General features: G+C 41.3%; 1 protein-coding gene across 5 annotated transcripts in view; it reads right to left on the bottom strand.

Moving 5' to 3' along the window:
• Trc (Serine/threonine-protein kinase tricornered) overlaps positions 1-20591 on the bottom strand; it is a 41779-nt gene that overhangs the window by 17428 nt on the left and 3760 nt on the right. Inside the window, exon 1 of one of the 5 annotated variants that reach the window (XM_076892560.1) lies at positions 12701-13658. The exons of 3 other annotated variants lie outside the window; for them this stretch is intronic. In XM_076892560.1, the coding sequence (XP_076748675.1) occupies positions 12701-13064 (364 nt within the window). In that variant the 5' untranslated portion in view covers positions 13065-13658. Of the gene's footprint in view, positions 1-387; positions 762-12700; positions 13659-20591 lie in introns of those variants that run through there. One more of the 5 variants, XM_076892564.1, reaches the window with a different exon arrangement.

Consider the following 20591-nt stretch of genomic DNA (forward strand, 5'->3'; position numbering starts at 1 on the left):
ATGTAATTTTGCGAAAACTGACGTAGAAAATGGATTGAGAAAAAAAGGAATGGTTATGATATTGGGCAGACTGTCCGAAATGTTTCTTTTTCCTTTATTGAAAAAAACGCTCTCTTCTTCCTTAATCTTCGCTAGTTTCAGTGTGTAAAGAAAGACACAAAAATTTTACGAAAGTGATGTAACGAGGTTAGCTAATGAATGGAAAAGGAGAGATCGTCGAAGAAGATGGTGGTTACGTTTCATCTTGAAAGGTGATACGAAGCAAAGAATATAAAGCACAATTGTACGCGTGAAAACGGGCAGGAACTTGATATGTTAATGTAATAATCCTTGAACGTGTATCGAACTCGTCATACGTTATGAATCATTCTGGCTCGTCGAACTGACCCGATAGATAAGACTTGGCACAGGTAATGCAGCTGCACATCTGTCCTATCTTCGTCCAGGCAGTCTTCAACAATTCCGAATCGTACATCGATAATTGCCGTCCAGTTATCGCTTCCCTCTCGAGCGTTTCACTTTCTGTCACCGTTTTTCCCACGATTCGAATGCACACTCGCGTCGTTCGCACGCGCGCGCACTTTTCCAACGTAGTACTCGGTCACGCGACTCCCGATTTTTCATTCGTCCATGTTTGTTCCGTTCAATAGCATGATTTCTTACGAGTGCCGCTCGCGTGAGATCGATTCACGAATCGGCGTTAGGCTTACGCGTTATCGATGAAAACACACGCCTCCATGACGCAGCCAGCGAACCGAAGTTGAACTTCCTGAAAATCTGAAAGTTACCAAGATCCCTGCTACAAACAACCGATCGTGCCAAAAAATATGTTTCCTCTGCTCTGTTTCTCGGTTACGTGCTTTCTTCCGCCCCCGTCTTCCTCCTGCGATTCGATCGCAAAAAGCTATGGATCTGCCGGGAAAGAGAACGAAACGAAACGGTGAATCGAATCGCGTGGGATGAAGATAAACGAACGAGATCGTTGCGAGGTAAACGTGCACACCCATCAGTTTGTCCTCGAATTGTACGTACAAGGTCCGTTACGTATCGAAATTCCTAGCAAATAGCTACTTTTTTACGTACACACCAGTACGATTTACGTGCTGCTTCATAATAGTAGTTTGCATTATTTAAGATAAAAAGTTGATCATTCATAGAAATTCAAATGAAGTTAGCCTATTTAACACATGCTTCATGCGGCATTTATTGTTGAAATTATAGACCGTTTCTTATACTCGAGTATTTCTTATGATAAGGATAATGATGCCGAACTAATTGGAACGAAAATATTGCCTGCTTTAGAGGTAGATACCGGCGTTGTCCTCGTGCAAATATAAAAAATAACTGTTCTCACGTGATGACGTGGAAACATAATTTAAATGAGCACTCTACGCGGATGTATGTGTATACGAATTCCTTTACGATTACATTAATATGAAACAAAAATTAAGTGACGTCGTATTGTGACTATATGTCGATTGTAAGTGGCCTGCGTAAGGATAGTTCAGTAATCGCATCAATTACTATAATAACAGAAACGATAAGTCTATATCGGCCACAGATCACTTAATGAACCAACGAATAGCATTAGTCACAAGGAAAATTATACAGTCCGCGTTGATGGAAACTTTAGCTCTAATTACACGTTTAACAGCAGGATAAGGAATACGATTTCTAATGTAACCCTTAGCATGTATCGAGAGGGAGGGTGGGTTCTTCGCGGATACCAATCCACTTGGATCTCTTTCTACAGGCTATTTTTTTTCACGTGATTGACCGCACCACCTGTGTCAATACTCATTAAACGGATTATGATGATAATTCTCACGATGCTCAACTTTGTCGCGCTTCCCGTTAGGGTATTCTATGTCTCGATGAAAGAACGCTGTAACATTTTAGTCGTATCTGATGCGTATAAATAATCATTATCCTTGACTCTTTATTAAATCCTGCTACATCGATGCGACCTTCGCACCCGCGAACAGATTACGTCACCGAAAACGTATAAGCGCGCACTCTACCCTCGCTTACTGATACCAGCGTGTTTAATTGCCCGTTGCTTGACATTTTTTTATCCTTGAGCCTAGTGAAACAGACTCGCAATATAACGCAGCATTATGCAACGTAATACGCTGGTTATTTACTTATTTATTTATTTATATCACCTCAGTCGCGTTAACCTGATTATATTGAAAATTATAGAAACATTAGGACATATGTATGCGAATATTTCTGTACGCTGTACAAAAAAAAAAGAAAATTTCAATACGTAGATCGTGTTTTACATAAAAGTTCATTTTACATAAATACCAACAGTCCGCTAATAAATACATCAGTATTCACCAGTTGTTACGAATACTGTCTTACGCAATTATAATTAACCTCGTAATCGTAAAACCATTATTTCCGCGTTGTACAGTTAAGGTCTCGTCATTCAAGATACGGTATGTGCGTTCTGATAAAAACTAAATCCACGAAAACTTCTTGCCTTGAAAGAATTTCAATAATCCGCGGTTAGTTCATGTGTCAACGAATGCGATAAAATTATCGCTACTTAATCAAATGACTTGTTAATCTCCTTCGTAAGTAAGTTATACGTGTACATTTTTTGCACAAATTTGAATGAATTTTTCGCTTTTCGCATAAAACTAGTAAACAAAAGAGAGAATCAAGAGTCACTTTATCTAGTCTTTTCTGTGCAATCACGTCGTCGGTCGATACGCACTGAAAATTTGTTTTCAACAAAATTAAATAACTGGCAGACTACTGTAACATTAGCCTTGGTTAGTGAGCGTTTCCTTGAATATCGAATCACTCGCGCAAATTTCTGGAGCGTCGCACGTTTCCTTCTTTCTCGAGAAACATTTAAATATCGTGACATTTTAGTTACCAATGCGATTCGTTACGCGGAAACGCGGGGGTAAACCAAGGCAGGAAACCAAGACTGACCGGAAAAAAGCCTAACGCGCGGATACACTGCAAAACCGCAAACGCTTATGTAAAGAAAATTTCAAATTGGGATAGTTACACGCGAATCGCGAATATTCGCGCATCTATGTGAAATTTAAATGCGTAAAAGGTACGTTTGTATACCGAATTACATCGTTCCTCTTATACCAACATCGCACATCCTCAGACAGAAAGTAAACTTGCATATTCATCGTTTGATATATAATGGGAGACGTTGCTCGGAGTAAAGCACGCGTTTTAACGTATTCTTAAAACTTTAGTCGGTTTTGTTTCGAAATGTACCGATTTGCATAAACGAGCGAGTCCGTAGTCCGTATAGTAACGAGCGAAGCGGCGTTTCTCGAATTAAACGAACGAAAATGGTGGAGTATCGGAGGCGAAAGCGAGCAACACTTTGCGCGAGGCGCTCGTGGCGCGGCGGGCGCGACGGGCCGGTTGCGCGCTCGCGATGGCGAAATAGACGATTGAAAGAATTGGAAAGGAGCGGAGCGGAGCGGAGCAGAGCAGAGATACACGTCGATGGGAACACGATTCGATCGCGCGAAACCCACCGAAATCGACCGGGAGATAATAGAATCGCAACAGAATCTAGATAGATCGAACGATTATACTGTCCCTATATACCTACGCGCGCAGGTAAGGAGACGCGAACGCGCGTACAACTCGGTGACCGTCTAACCGAGTGACTGAACGATCGACTAACCGTTCGTTGGTCAGACGAACGCGATCGAACGCGAGCGAGTCCAAGTGGATGACACGCGGTATGAAAATAGGGGGACTCGATATGTGCCCACGCGTCCACGTATGTATGCTCACGCACGTTTCGACGCGTATTCGAAGAACGTGCGTCGCCACTCCAATTAGATACTTATTCGTTCCACGTTCAAGAGAGTTCCGAGTCAAAATCATGAGAATTTCAGCATGATCATGCCGAGCCGTCCTCGTAACGGTTCAGGAACTACGAGTCGTACCGGTGTACGAATAAAAAGGAACAGAAAATTCGGTTACACTACGATTTCGCGTTATTTCAACTTATTATATAAGCATACCTGTATAACTTACGATACCACAGACCAGAATAGCAGATACGATTTAGCGGAAAAAGAAAGAAAAAAAGAAAAAGAAAAAGAAAGAACGAGAAGCGAACGATCCGTGGAGCGAGCCACGAAAGCAAAGGATCGAGAGTTATCGGTCATTCGGCGGCCCCAATTGTCATGGTAGCGGTGGCGTCGGTCTCAATGGTGACGCCATCGATCTAAAGTTGCACGCGCTTCTTGGTTAACTGTACTCTCTTCCCCCATCGGTATAAATGTATACGTATACAGAAACTGAACGAATAAACGAATGACCGGAACATTGGGACACGTGGCTGCAAAAGGTATTGCGCGACACATCGTTGCGTTTACCTTGCCATTTACGTATACTCATTGAACTTAATTAAGTCCAAGCGTAAGAAAATTCCTAACGTTTAATGATCATTTTCGCGTAACTAGCATTTCATTGTCTTCTGTCTTCCTTCTTTTCTGTTATTTGAAATCTGTAAGAAAGACTTTGGTCTAACTGTGACCGTAACTCGAAGGCACGTACCGTTACGAAGAAGTTAACGAGCAATGCAAGTCTGACGGAATAGTCGCAAAAAAAAAAAAAAAACAGATTCAAAGATAACATTAAAGTATAATTGGATGGTGTGTGGAAACGAGCAGTGTAATATGTTTGAAACAATTTTGAGCAATAACATTTGATTCGAAAACAGAGAACGATATGAGAAAGAGATGCGTCGTTATTTCGAATACAAACATTTGTTCTTGATGCGAATCTTGTTTCATTAACAAAATGTTGACATTCCTAACGTAATCGTGAATATGCAGTATTCTTTTTTTTATCCATGCAATTCCGTTCTTTGCTCGATGTTTTTATGTACCAAAACATTTATTGAAACGAAAGATCTAAGCTGAAAGTAACGTATGCATGTATTGCTTTTGATCGTGGAAAACCAAACAATACCAGTCGGTCAGTTTAGATAACGAGTTATAAAAAAGAAACGTAAAAATAAAAATATCACGCAAAATGTAGAATGAAAATGCAATGAAAACACTGTTAAATGTGTCTATAGGTCATCGCAGGAGCGATCAGCGATGAAACGTCAACATTTTGCAAATGCAAGACGCATCGGCAACGGTTTTTTCGATGCAAAATTCGAATGAAAATAAACGTTCTTCTGCTTCTTCTTCTTCTTCGAAACAACGCACAGGAGAAACGGTCTTTGTTATCCAAAGAAATGGACAGGCAAAAATAATCGAAGATGAATTTATTATACTCAATGTTATTTTTCGAATAATCCATCCTTCTGGTACTCGTCGAATATTTTTAGTAGCGACTACATGTCTGGAAAAATATTTGCGAGTTTTGCATTTCGGTGGACCAACGAAATTCGATTGTTTTAGAACAATACGAGGGAGCAGAAAAGAAATGCGAAACTTTTTCATGGAAAACGATGCTAAACTAAAAATACACGTGAACATCATACCCACTGCAGTTTCGTGTTTGGAACATCGCGTACCCCGACTGTACGCGTACTTATTCTGAAACGATAGCATATCTAGAAAATTCGCCGTTAGATTAATTTAAAACAAAAACAAAACTAGAGGCCAATGAATAATCGTATACAAATTGATAATGAGCGCGCAAATACGCTTCAATTCGTGTCAACAAGATATCGCTGAGACGGAAAATGAGTTTTCAAACTAAACATGCACCTAGTGTGTAGTTCGTACTCGAACGAACAGAGTTGGATGCGCTTTAACAAGCTCCGAAGAACTTCTGCCAAAGTAGTAGCATCGATCTTTGGCCCCGGTTCCGAATTCCCTGACTTAATTTTAGTTAAAGTGCGCGCGTGTCAAGGACACAATGTTATGAAGTAGCAATTCATAGATAACGCGGTGCTTTAGCTCGTACGCGATCGAAAGAACCGCGCACCTGAATGCAAAAAGACTAAATTCTCGAAACAACTGATCGCGAACGTAATTATTGCAGCTGGAGGTTTTAAGGAGACTCGTCTTCCCTGCTACTAGAATAAGCAAAATTAATCTACAAACGATATGGAATGCGTCTGAAGTTTCGGATAAGGCATCTCACGAAGAAAAGGCCAACTGACCTCTTCGAAAGTCATACGGCAAAGTCTTAATGAACGTATTTCAAATTTCTGAAATCCCAATATCTATGAAATTCACTTATTTTAAATCTCCGCAACGTACCATTAAAGTTTAAACTGAAATTTACTTGACTATGTAGAAGAGACGTTTGTGATGCAAGATATTACAATCTGGTATTATTTCCGCTGTTCTTATCGCAACAACTTTCGTCAATTTTTATCGTTTATCGCATGGAACAAATTACCTACAGTATTAAAGCCACAAGATATAGTGTGATACAACTTATCTGTCATATGTACGTGTCATGTGTTATACAACAGGAATGTTTCAGTCGAAAGTAATTATCGCGTTCCCTACTCCCTGGGAGTGAGGAAAATTTCAGTTGTAGAAGGTTCAGAGATGGATTTTTCATGAGAGAACACCGTCGCTGGTACCATTCCGAATACGGGACGGGCAGCGAAGGGCAGAAAGGTGAGACTACGAGCAAGGCGAAAGGAGCAACGATAAGTGGGAACGCAATCGACTGCATTTTAACCGGCGAGAGAATTTAAGACCTCTTGCGAAATATATGTATACATATATATATATAACACGAGGAGCCTTGAAGTTTCCGCCTCGTTAATTCGGAATAGATAGAAACAGGGAATAGAAAGCTGAAAACGGGTAGCACTCGCTCGACGATTTCTTCATCTTCCATTTGTTTCCACAAGCTGCGTCACACCTATTGGGAATATTCGCGTCGAAGACAGAAGAGACGAACGTTGATCGATTTTAACTCTTCTTGCGGCCCAGTTTCATCGTGAAATCGTCGTTTCACGGTATTTTCTCTAGCGGCATCCTAGACGATTTGGAACACAACTCTACTTTTATATATCGACTCGGCGAACTCTTGGCGTTAACTCGATTTTCCCTAAAAGGGTCAACCCTTTCGAATGACCACTATCCTCTCGACGTTCACTTGGCAAACAGTTCTCTCGTTCCCCGATCCTGGTGACTAGATAACAATGGGAACAAGTGGTTCTCACGATATGGATTGCCGATTGCTCTTGTACTTACATCGCCTGTTAACAGCAACTACGTATTTCACGTTCCGTTCTAATCGGCCTGTGTTCTGCGTTCAACTTATACTGACAATCCAAATATTACATGTACCTATTACCGTGAAAACATTTTTCTTAGCTTTTGCCTGCTGTCGATTGTATTATTCTTCTCCGTTAAAGATTCTCTCGCACGCGCGCAATTAAACATTGTTTTAAATATGTTTTTTGCAAACGTAATTTCACAATACAGGGAACGCATTGCGATTGAACCACTTAGAGCGGTTTAATCTGATCCGGTATTCGAAACACGTAACGTTCTGATAAAGAAAGTCAGATGTTGGTAAGACGTGGTGATGTTATGTAAATATCCACGTATCCATAGGTACCACCAGGTTGCACTTGGAACTTTACGTCATGTACGATATAAAATGATGAACATCCGATAGACGACCAATGAGTTCATACCCACACGTGTTTCCTATTTTTTCTTTTTTTTTTTAGTAATGATTGCGCTCTCTATGCTTCTTTCTCGGTCTCGAGCACTGAAATATCGAACCGCAATAATCATACTTTCGTTTCTACGATAATCGAATGAAACCTATAGTTTACAGTTTCATTTTTCTTCTCCTGTCAGTTCACTTGGAATAGTTCGACGAAGTTTAGATATACTGGGAAGTCTAGAAATATGGAAGACGAAAACTGCTTCGCGAACACATCGATCCTGAAGACCTGCTTTTATTTCACTACGCGTGGGTAGACAAAGAACATTGAATGCTCGGTGTAACAAGCGCCATTGCGAAATTATCGCTCCGATAGACTGGCTAGTGAGTTCGGTCGCATTTACGTATCAACATCGACGAACATAATCTAACCTCATCTAAACGCATAAATATGCAACGATCGATCGTTTCATTGAAAATCTAGTCGTCCAACGAAATTGTTAAGTCAGTCATCTGCAGACGCACAACCGTGCGGGCAACCGAAATGGTATATCTGCGGGTGTTTTAGGACAAGAATTGAACGTACGCGGGAAAATATTTGCCTCGTTTACGTTTAAACGTCGTGTCTGTATTATGTAATTCCAGGAAGCGATGGTGATTCGCAGCATCGTCATTATGCAACGTTCAAACAGCTGCACGGCTGCTGGAACCGCTGTAATTTTCTCTTTACTTAAAACAACGGTTTTCCTTTTGTCAACTGGGCCATTGAGAAGAAACAGGCACGAATACAATTGTATCGCTCGAAAAGAATATGTATATTATTAACCAGTGAAACTTTCCTTCGTCCAACAACAAAGCACACCGGTTACGATTTTGCAACCTACGTTTCCATAACTATAACCGAGTAGGTACTTACATACATATGTTTCCGATGATACGTCATACTTATACGCGATTTATGCGATACGATCTTTCGAGTAAACGGGGCTCGCTCCCGAGTTTCTCGATTTCATCATCGTTACAAAATGCAGATGGTGTTGCCGTTTATCAATTTCTCGCGTATCACGCGATAACGATTCATTAAAAATGATGCATAAAATGTGTTAACAATTGTGACCGGTAAGCTGCATAGGTAAGGTAACGTAACGTAACGCATTGTGCAACGCGTTTTATTCATTTCTATTATGAAAAGGATGTCGCGAAATGTTCCTCGATTGTTAACAGGCACGCATATAGCGAAAATAAGGACGAGAAAGTACAAAATGTAATTTGGCGCGAGTCACGCGTACACGCACGACAATGGCCGCTTTGTTCGCGAGCCAGCACTTACGTTTATACGTACACATCGTTCACGTGGACAACGAATCGAGTTGCCATCGTTTGTAAATACTATCCTAGCCTCGTTCGCGTTTAATCCTTGACCTCGCTTTTCGAATTACATCTCAAAAAAAGGTACGACGAGTAGAAGATTCCGAAGACGTATGTCCGAATAGAATCTGAAGAAATAACATTGCGAAGAAGACCAGGAGAAAGTAATTCTAACAGAATAATTAGGGATGCAAGAAATATTGTTTAACGCGTAAATAACAACTATCGCGTTGACGTAGCGAGCATTAAAAATAGAATGTAAAAGTCGGTCGAAAGTATTAATCTTAGCGACAGAATGGTAATAACTCGGTGAAATTTCATAAGTTGTCGACGAACGGTATCAATTTCTCGCGAATGATAACCTTTTGCGTTCACCTCGGCGCCGTGAACTCGAATTGTAGGGAACATTAAATTCGTCGGCTTATCCAGAGAATTTCAATTCTCCATCTCGCTCCGAATTTCGAAACACCGTTACACACGCGCGTGCCTTGAAAACTGATCGTACTTTCGATTTCTCGCCGCATCTAAATTCGAAAGAAACCGCGGGCAGTTTCTCCCGAATTTCGACCGTTCCGATAAATAAAATAGCATACACGACGTCGAGATCTTTATTAGCAACGAAGCGTGTCGCTTTGGCATACGATTAACCATTAATTAAACGGCAATTGAGTATACGTTTTCTAACTGGACGCAAAGGTAGGTACGAGTGGTACGTTTGCGGCGGAGAACAAGGCGGACGTGTATTTGCATTCGCTTAGGAAGACAATTTAAAGCAGGTGACACACTCGACATCGTGCGCAACGTATTCTCGCCCGGGCACCTGTGTGTAACCTCCTCGGATGATTACGAGCCAATGACCTCGTATCTGATAACGTATTGCGTGACAACGGGCTTTCGAGACAAGGGGACGTTATTCGACCGAAGAAACTTTTTCCGTGTAGCTACTTTAATTTCTCTAAGAACCCTTCCGCGCTGATAAGCTTTCGATGCAGCCTTCTTATGAAAATCACAGTGTACACGAGTCCACAATCTATTTAACACCGTAGAGCAATTGGAGCATCCCGTTCTATAACACGAGCTTCGTAACAACGCTAATCGTCGTAAATTATGAATTACTTTTATTAGCTTCAGATCGTGATCCGAGTCACAACTTCCACTTTTCCCTCGAAACGTTGCCAGGTAATGCACTCAGCTTCACCCACGCGTAAACGAGCCAAGAATTACGCAACGCGCGTACGCGATGTCGCCTCGTTAAAGTTTCTCCCGCCCTTTCTCGAACGGAACGACAGATACTACTCCGTTCGATTGCGAACCGAAAAGTTTTACGCGAGCAATGCTTAAAGCAAAACGCGAAATAAGATATGCTTTGTAAAAAACTGCTCAGCTGTGACGTACGAATGATTTGACGACAGGATCGCTAAGTTGTTGTTGAATAATCGCTGATGCAATTTGTAAATGGATAGAGATCAGAGATTGCGAATATAATAAATAGATTGGCGAATTATTTATAAACGGTGTCGAATACGTCGATAGTTACGAGTCACGATGAATTCTCTTGCAACAGATCGAGTAATCCGATCGAGATACGGACAATCCATCCTCTCTGCGTAACCTACCGGTAAATAAGATGGAACAATCAAGACGCCGACAGTTGTAGGTGGCAACCTTGCGTAAGTTCTTTTTTTTCTTCGCTCATTAGACTAATTAAAAACGCGAATAACCGTAACCCATTGTTCTCGGTTAAAAGTATAGCTCCAAGCGAACGAATATCATATTATTGACCGTCGCGCGAATATCCTCGTGCGTGTGCACGTTTTCAGAAAGCCAGATGCATGGACGCGTCGATCTTCGAAAGCTGTTGGCAGCGAATTTAAACAGCGAAGCGCAAAGAAGAAAAGGAAAAGGTGTCGCCAGTACGGTAACCGTTAACGCGTGTCTAATTGTAAGAGGAAAGGACAGAGCAACGCGGTTATTACGAATTCTGCGGCATGCCGTTGCCAACAACGATCGCGACCTGGTTTGCGCACCAAGTCTAATGTTTATTTATCAAGTTTACGGTTCGTCCTCTTTCCGGCCTAGTTATCGTGTCGCGCTGTAGTTGCCGGGGAGTTTCAATCTCAAGAATAATCTTCTTTTGTTCACGGAACACTCGTTATTTCAGATAACGTGCAACATGTTTGCCTCGAGAAAACATTCTCACAGTTTAACTGCCCGCGTTATGATTAAATAGAACGAAAAGACCTTCGTTGAAAAGGTTCAACGGCAGCAACGATAACGATGCAAACTTTGCCCGCTCTGTGGCTCGATGCGATTTAACACCTACCAATATCGAAAGGGATCGATGCAAAACACGTCTAAGTAAGTAGTTACTCTACTATTCTATAGAACATAATATCAATGAATGCAACTATGTTACTGTCCACTTGAAAAAGAGTACAGTACATGAATTATATATCACATTATAATTTTTTGTAATCATTTTTATCAGGACGATGAATCGTCGACTAAAGAGCCGTCGTTTGTAAGTCACCGTTGTCATTCTGCTATCAACGGAACATTAACCAACTAATTTAGGTTTTGTTAAACGCATGACCCCCTTGGTCAAAAACATTTCCAACGGGATTAACTTACTAATAAATAAGTAAATTAACTTTTATGTAATAGCCTGGTAATGTCATCAACTCGTTTACGATATTATTCCAATATCGTAGTAAATACTTGGAAAGCATAAATGTTTCTCATTAGCTATTTCTTGTCAGTAGATAAAAGCGATTTTCCATCAAACAAAAAAACTGACACATTCCCTGGTTATATTTATACAAAAAATGGAATAGAATTTAAAAAGTCAATATGAATTCGTGCGATCAATTCACCTCTCTCTTTCCTTTTCGCGTACAAGAGAGAAATACAATAGAAAGATATAACATTTTCAAGAATTGTACAATGGAAGCCCCGTTAATACGATTCTGCATTCGTCATGGTAGCCCGAGTACACTGCACTAAATACTCGACGCATCGTTAAATACCAGGAACTTGACACTGATCGTAGCAGAGATTATATGCATATATGTTCGGCATGAAGGCATAGCTGCGAGGAACTATTTCATTCGACGTCGATTAATTATTAAATAAACCAAATTAATTTCACCAACTTCGCTGTACTCCGTTTTAATTTCTGATATTATTACGAAAATCGTAATGATTCTAACCATTATCATTCCGGTGTTAAATTTCATTTGTGCACACTAGGAAGTAAGGTAAAGTATCCAAAGCGCGAAGAAAATTTGTGTAGACTAGAGTTGCGGGAAATCACCGTTAACAACGACGCTTTGGTATTAATTGCACATGCACGACACCAATTCAATTACGTATGGCTACTGCAAGTGTATGTTTGCCTCGTAAGTACGGCCTTTTTATTAATGGCTACTGCCATATGTACGGAACACCTGCGATGACTAACAGTACCACGCAGTTAACCGTAGTGAGACGAGATTATACTCAATACGTTATTTTGCAAGAAGATCTAGTTTGCTCCTTTCGAGTACTCCCACATGTAAGCACGACAAACCAAATCAAAAATTCTACTTCTTTCGACTATAATCATCTACCTAGCGATTTCTCTTCTTTCAGAATATTTCTATGTAAATATATAGCTGTCTACGCGCAAGTAGACTGTCATTGCTATACTACCAACTTCACTTTATAGATGAACGGTGACTTAAAAATTTACCTGATTTTCCCATTGGTGGTTGACCAAGTCTGCTAAACCACCTGAGGAACCTTCTTGCGGTGGTGGCAGCAGGTGGTCTACAACCCTCGAGTATAACAACTCCATTATTATTGTTATTGTTGTTATTATTATTATTGTTGTTGTTATTGTTGTTATTGTTAGAATTTGGGCGTTCGGGTGGCGATGCTCTGCTGTACGGCGACATCCAAGCTGTGGTCGTGCTTTGGATAGTGGCACCCTTGACGGTGGTTATGGAACTGGTTATCTTAGCCGGGTGAGGCACCCAATCCTCCGAAGCGACGGGCATTTGTCTCGTCCTCTCGTCGGACGAGTCGAAAATAAATCCGCAGAACGGGAAAGTCATTCAAAGTTCTGTGCCTTCCCGTGAATACGATCGTCGAAAGAGTTCAGCGGAACCGCTATGCATGGTTCGTATGGAACACGTAACGCAGATGCGTCAAACGACACGGTCGGGCCACGTACGATGACGAAACTGGTTGCCCAAATGACGAATCTGACCGGCACGCGCTCTTTCCTCTTCTCGCAGCTTCCGTAAACCGTAAACGACGGAAAATCGATCCTGATCTTTTTATGCGTCCTTCGAACTCGACCTGCGAGCGTTTTCTTAACATGTACAGTAACGAGAACGCGCAGGGACGTACTTTTCGCGCGTGTCTGGAGACGCGTTTCGCGGTCGTCGCTTCCAACCTTATCTACGGATATTTGCTTTAGCAGCAAACAGTCACGTGCGTCTCCCCTTAACTTGTTGCACACACCTCTTTCCGCGGTCTAGACGCGCTCTTTTTCTTCCAACCAATCCAAACTAATGCTTGTCCTTTCATTAATCGTTTCGTTCTCTTTTCGGCTATCGATCAACAACTGCCAGAACTCGTATATGCTTCCTGTTTCTCCGATTTACCGTAAATTTGCTTTCTCTTTCGTATTTTCTTATCCTTTATACGAAAAACAAATTTCCCATCGGATTAACCAGCTTCTTGTGTAAATGTATAATCGTTAGACAATAACTGATCGACGATCACGTCTTAGAAGAATTCTTAATAAAATGGGCGTTGTCTTAATTGATTTTTTGGTACATTACAAGGTACTTCGTTTTTATTGTAGCGTTCCTATGGAATACTATGCCACCGTGGAATGATCCACTATTCTACGTAGATGTAATCAATGTTCTATGTATATTTAAACGAAACACTCGCGAAACGAACAACGAACTTTTTATTCATGATCCTGTGAGGACCTGCTCAAAGATCGCTAGCTTTCTACAGGTTGGAAGAAAGGTAAAAAAAAAGGACGCACAGTACATATAGATCCTTCCTTTAAGTAGGATTATTGCACTTTGTCCTACTTCGCTCGATTCGATCCAGTCTCGATTAACGGTTTCTGGTGGACCAGCGTAAGAATATCTCTTCGCGAACGTGTGTATGCGCGAACGTGTTGGAAAGTCAAATTTTTTTACGGCCCCGCGGGAATAACGAAAGCAACCGTATTCTGGAATATATTTCTCATCCCCTCGAAGCTCGAGCCAAACTCCTCGAAACTACACTGTCGGCAAAGCGTTTAGAGGTCGAGGTTGATCCTTCGTATTGGTGAACGTTACTCGGTCGGTCACGTAGTTGCCGCATTATCCGCGTTTCGTTGCGCTATCATGAACGACTATTCCCATCGTCCTCGTCTTCGACGTCGTCGCCGACGCGCGCACGGTTCATTCAGTTTCACCCGACTAACGTTCACTCCGATATGGAACGGTCATTTCGATTTCGTGAAAAGCATCCGTTTAAAGAACGGGGAGTAAAATAAAAGAAAGAAGAGACGAGTGTGTGCAGGAGTAAATGCGATTCCGTTCGATCGAAAGGAGAACTTGCACGGGTACACGCACTAATTTGCACTTCGGAACACAGGTTCGCAGGAGTTTGCACACAAAGTACAATCGGATTACCGATCTTGTCGAGTCACTCGTTCGAAAGACACCGTTTAACCCATGTTGAGGATCGTCGTGGGCGCAAAAGCCTCTCAATTGCACAATTTCGTCCGAGACGCAACAAATCGAATGGAGATAAGAAAGAAAACGTGAAGGGACGGCGGAACGTTGGCAATGAGTCGATTTCTAGCCACACACACGTCTCCCGACCTGACGACAGACTCGACTGCCACCGACCGACCGCTTCTCTCGACACTGTCTCTGCCAACTTGCTTCTTCGTGCTCTTCTACCACTACTCTTGCCTACCCGCTGGTCTTCCTTCCACCTCGCTCTTGTTCTCCTTCTCTCTTCGAGCAACGCGCGGTATACGAGTATCCGTGCACGACATACACCTTCAGCATAGGCACCGACACCCGCGTTACCACTACCGGTACACTGTCGCTAACTGCCCCACCACATCGCTACTTTTTCTTCGGTCAACTCCCTCTCGCACTTGGGTACTTCGTAACTGTTTCTTTATCTTCTTCCTACTTCATCGCCGACGTATCCTCCTCCCTCTCGTGCCAACGCTTTTGCCTAGCGAATACCACTCGCAGAAACCCTCGGAACGAATACAGATGTACGTTTGCGACAACTTGCCGTTCTCCGACGCTCACGGCAACATGTCGCCGTGTATCACTGTGTCGACGGTCACGCAGGACGCGTTTCCACATTGCGATACAACGGATGCGCCGCGTGTGTATATAAATACACAATGAGACGGGAATCGTGGGCGATCTCGGATGGACGAACGTAGGTAGCCAAAAGAGACGAGAAATTGGAGTGAATGAGATAAATATACGATGGCCATCCACCTCAGCTGACTCCACGTAACTGATAGAGACACGTTTTTGCGTAGGTGGTACCTAACATGACTTTTCGCGGTCTACCCTCGGGCCAACCCTCTTGACGTACCAACAAGGGTATGCGTTCCTTGTTTACCTGCACGTTCTGCTCACGCGATCCTCGGGCGCCATCGATTTTTCATGCCTTCGTCTTTCCGCTGCTTTTTATTTTTAATCTAATATCAACGTGTGCACGCGAGCATTTTAAAATAATTATTAGCATTGCCTTCACCCTCCGGTATTCATAATAATCGTATCGGGGTTAATATCCTAAGTATCATTAGTCTTCGAAACGAAGTTTGCGAAAACGAATTCCAAGGTTGGTAAATACCTACTCATCGCATTGCATCTTTAAACGCAACTGGACGAATAACTGCTCTAATAAAATACAACATAGTCGCTTATTCATCGAGGCACGATTTCATAAGGGTCCTCGAGTAATTCCTTTCAGCAGTCGACAGAACATCGTTTACGTTGAAAATGGAAAGTCGTTGTGTTTATTATTCGTGCGAGGAGCGTAACCGCCCGTTCTAAAGACGAAGTAAAAACAGAAAGCGTGTCCGATCGAGTTCAGTGAGACTTCACGCCTCTTTCCATACCTTCCTCCCCATTCGTTGATATTTTTTCTAATTGCAAAATCTCATCGACAAAAATTTAACTATCAACACGCATATATTTGTAGCTTAAAAAAATAAAGATCAAGAAAATACTGATCGCTTCAAATGTTCTAATGGGTAGGTACGTTTTACATGCCTACGTTCTCATGTAATTATTTTCAAAATAAAATAAATTACTTATGAAGCTCCGTTTAATTTATCAGCTGCTCTGGAACCGTAATCGAAGGACAAACATAGTATAGATACGATATCATATTGATTACGTTGCGTAGATGTTGTATTTGAAATGTTGCAAATGATATACAAAGTATTTAATACACTTTCGTTAGTTACGTCTTTAAGTAATTGATACAAAGTTATATTACAGCGTATATTTTAACGTGATTATCGTCACGTGCATCGTGTAACGCAAATGTTTACCGTAAAAACTTTGAAAGGTGACGTTACGAAACAATAAGAGTATTCAGAAATGAATTGCATTACTCTGGGACAAAGTCGAAATGCAAGGCATGAAAGACTGGTATTGTTAAAAGGTGACCGAGAATACTTTTTTATCTTTTGTTTTTCGAGATTGCAATATGTATAAATGATTCGACAATTAATATATTGCGTTACAATTTATTCGTTATATTGAAGTCGGAACGATCGTTGTTGACAATAAAAAATCGATTGTAGCTGTCTGCAACTTGAAAAGATATAATCGATCAAATTTGAAGTTTAAAACGAAGTTTGCATCGATGAATGAAATTAGGTCTTACAGGATTTTCCAGCGGGAGGTCTGGCGAGTGTCAATAAGCATTCATTATTGAACGTGCTTCTTCGCGTTTAGAGACAGTAAAATCTAGATGTCTAGCGCGGATGTCGATCGTCGGCGTCAGTTGGAAGACGCGACTGTAGGGATTCCAGTAATTAATCGTAAAACGGTTGGACGCCAGCACGGTATTTCCAAAGTGTAAAAATAGAGGCGCCAACGTGGATTTTGTAATGAACGCAAGTTATGCAACGGATTTAAAGGACAGTGCCCTCCGTGTGCAGATAACTCCGGGAACTTCCACTTCTGCATGTGTGAACAGATCGTACAAATACGACGGGAACGTTGTTTCAGATCCTTTACTTGATCATTCGCAATCGAAACTTTTCCATTTAAACAGGAAATAAGAACTATTGACGATTGTAATCTTTCATTTTCATTCGAGAAATAGGGCGTGCGTACAATTTCCAAGTTATATGACGTTAAACGATCTTGGACACGTGTACGCAATTAACAAAGTGTCATTAACGTCGAGTAAATTTGTCGTTAAAAGAAGATCAAAGTGTTACGATTTTATCGATAAAGACTTAACGTGACGTTAAACACCTCGAGGGAAGACACAAGAGGATATTATTTCTCGATGCGTATTTGGTGCGACCACCTCATTGGGCGCGTACCGTGGCTTATTTTGACTGTATCGTAGACCTCATCTGGGTCTTACTACGTCAGCTTGACTAATCTCCGCTCTCTTTCAATCGCTCGACACCAGGTAAGACCAAGTAAAAATGAACGAAATACCGATAAGATCGCAGAGACGAACGATGCTCCGTATCGATTGTTCTTTTCGCGGAAAGGAAAGTGACTTGTTAAGATTGACGAGCGATAACTCCCATAAGGCGAGAAAAGTTCGTCAAAGAACGACGAGTCGCTTTGTTTAACATTTCTGCTAAACAATACGAAGCTTTTCGATGCATTCAGCATCCTTATGGAAGAGTTATTCCAGCGTTTCGCAATAATTGCAGCTAGCCTCGTTAGAGGTCGAACGACATACTGATAATGGGCCCCTCTGATTCGAGTCCCCAACAAAGCGAGCTGCGATGCGTGCTAAACTTTGAAACGATTCTTCCATAAAGACACGGTGCACACTCGAAAGCTTCGACAGCGATAACTGTGTAATGACGTGAAAGCTTCTAATCTCTAAAGTGTTTCGTACCTTTATTTTCACAATGATAGGGAACGTGAGCGCGGCACTAATAGGAACTATCGGAAAATGGAATTATTAAGCCAAAGATGATATAAAAATGGTAATCAGCAGAGAATGCCTTAAAGAAACGATCGAGAATAATAGCTCGTGTGTCAAGATAGCAGGAATCGATTAGCCACGCGGCTACTCTTCAGCCTGCCTGAGTTATGCAACTCGAAAAATCTTCGTCAACGTTGGTGATCATTAAAATACACACTTGACCTAGAATATCTACAGGCTAAATGAATACGAAGACGATGTTGCAGGAGGTTCGAGCGACGAAGAGGAAAAACCAGGATGACAAAGAGAAAGACGTTCTTGGCAACGATTCAAAGCGCTGTTCGACCTAACTAAAATACTGCAGTGCTCCGCTACGTGTCGCATACCAGGTGAAAATGTTGCTTACTAACTGTTTGCTTACTAACCAGGAATATGTTGTATAATCAACGATAGAAGAAATCGTCACCGCACTTTCTCTGTCAGATCAAATTCGAGCAATGTAAACGCGCGTTAGTCGCGGCTATATACGATTGCTCGCTTATTTTTTGCAACCGCAAGATAGCTATCACTTCTTTAAATGTCAACCATTCGAACGTTTATATCGTATATTAAATATACGCTATTAAATATAGTTACGCGCTTGAAAATGTTTAAAATTGATAAAAATATCAAGGTATTAATTTCATAATGGAAAGAAACAACACGACGAGGACAATGCGCAGACTAATAGGTATTTTTATGGAAAAGAAGAATCGGTAGAGCGATCATGTACACATAACCGAACAGGATTTCCACTCTAATAACGTTAACACAGCAGTCGGGACGCGTGTACGTGTAACAACAGCGGTAGAACGGACAATGGTAAGCCCCTTTGAACGTTTCAATTATTTTCCTGTAACACGGTACTATTCAAACTAGTGCGCGCCGTGTTGCTCGTCTTCAAACGGGACCTACATTACCAACCAGCGACAGCGGATAAACGTGCCCAATGGATAAGTTCCTTAGCCACTGGCATTTGCGATCGAAGAACTCGACTGACCCTTTATTTTTGTTCAGAACAATTATGTATATCGTGAACCTTCATCTTATCATAGATGTAAGTAAAATTGTGTGAACGTATTTTCCGAGGAAAAGCAATTTTCTACGGCAAAAGCTCGAAGCGAGGAAATCACTTCCGTGTATTATAGAAAGATTCGCAGGAAATCTTGCACACTTTCCATTTCTTCCATAGAAATTGTGGAAACAATAGTTCCTTACCCAACAAATTACGCGTCGCATAGTACATAATGATGCTTCTTTCTTGTGACTGTTTTCTCCCTCTTATCTTCGAAGAGCACATCACCAAAACGGATTCTTTGCAATATTTGCGTACGCGAAATGAAGATATTGAGAAGTAGCAGTGAAAGAAGAGAAGGAAATGGCTACATAATAAATGTCTTTTCTCGTGCAAAATTCGCGCGGTATATTATACCTTGAAATTTTCATGCGTCTGCTCGTGTCAGTTTAGAAACGGCTGCACCAACGTATAGAACACACCGATCGATGAACGGCCAGCAGAATGGTCACGCGATACAGGGCAATTTTCAACTGGCTCGTTGAAAAATCTAACGGTCCGGCACCGATCATTCCGTTAGTCATAGTTTCGTATCCGCATAAACAGCGATAAGATTCATTTAATTATTTATCTTCTCTTCGAAGAAAAGACTAAGACAAAGATACCGAGAATCCTATATTAGTGTCTCTTCGTATGTAAACGTAAAAGTCCCTGCTTATTCTTAATGCTTAGAGTTCAGCGAAGCACGTTAACGTATCAAACCTCTAGATTTTTTTTTATTAAAGAACCTCCTTGAGAACAAAAGTACCGAAGCAAACGATTTAGAACGATTTGAAAGTCGTTTAAATCATGGATGTAAAAATAGATCCGACGATGACTGATAGAATATACGGAAAGAACTTACACATGTACATTGTGTCGCGATTCGACGGTAAAGTGGTGCGCAGAATAGACGCAAGAGACTGGCTTTACTCGACTGGGCAGCTGCTTTTCGTAAGAACCAGAAATCGCAACTAAAAACGATAAGGCTCTTTTTTCGTAGCTGCACCGCAAAAAAAAGTTTTCTTTTACTCGACACTAGTCGTCCTTCGGAAGTTCATTCCTTATGAATTGCGAGAATAGGCGTTAACATTTTGTCTATTGTTACGAATACGTTGGATTCTAAACAGTCTGTTTCTATACAATATCTCGACAAAGAATTTATCATACGCGTACGGTACGTTGAAAAGGCGAAACAGCGTCCGAGGAAAAAGACAATGGTTTACCGCGTTTTGTGCTCGTAGACTAATTTCTGGTTATAGCGTGCACAGTTTATTCGGAAAGTTTCCGGAACGATTTTTTTTTAGAGGCACTAATTGGTTTCCTTCTGTTGTTCGTTGATTTTTAGCGAAACGATTTTTGAGAT

Source organism: Xylocopa sonorina, chromosome 3 (assembly GCF_050948175.1).
Source record: "Xylocopa sonorina isolate GNS202 chromosome 3, iyXylSono1_principal, whole genome shotgun sequence".
NCBI lineage: Eukaryota > Metazoa > Arthropoda > Insecta > Hymenoptera > Apidae > Xylocopa > Xylocopa sonorina.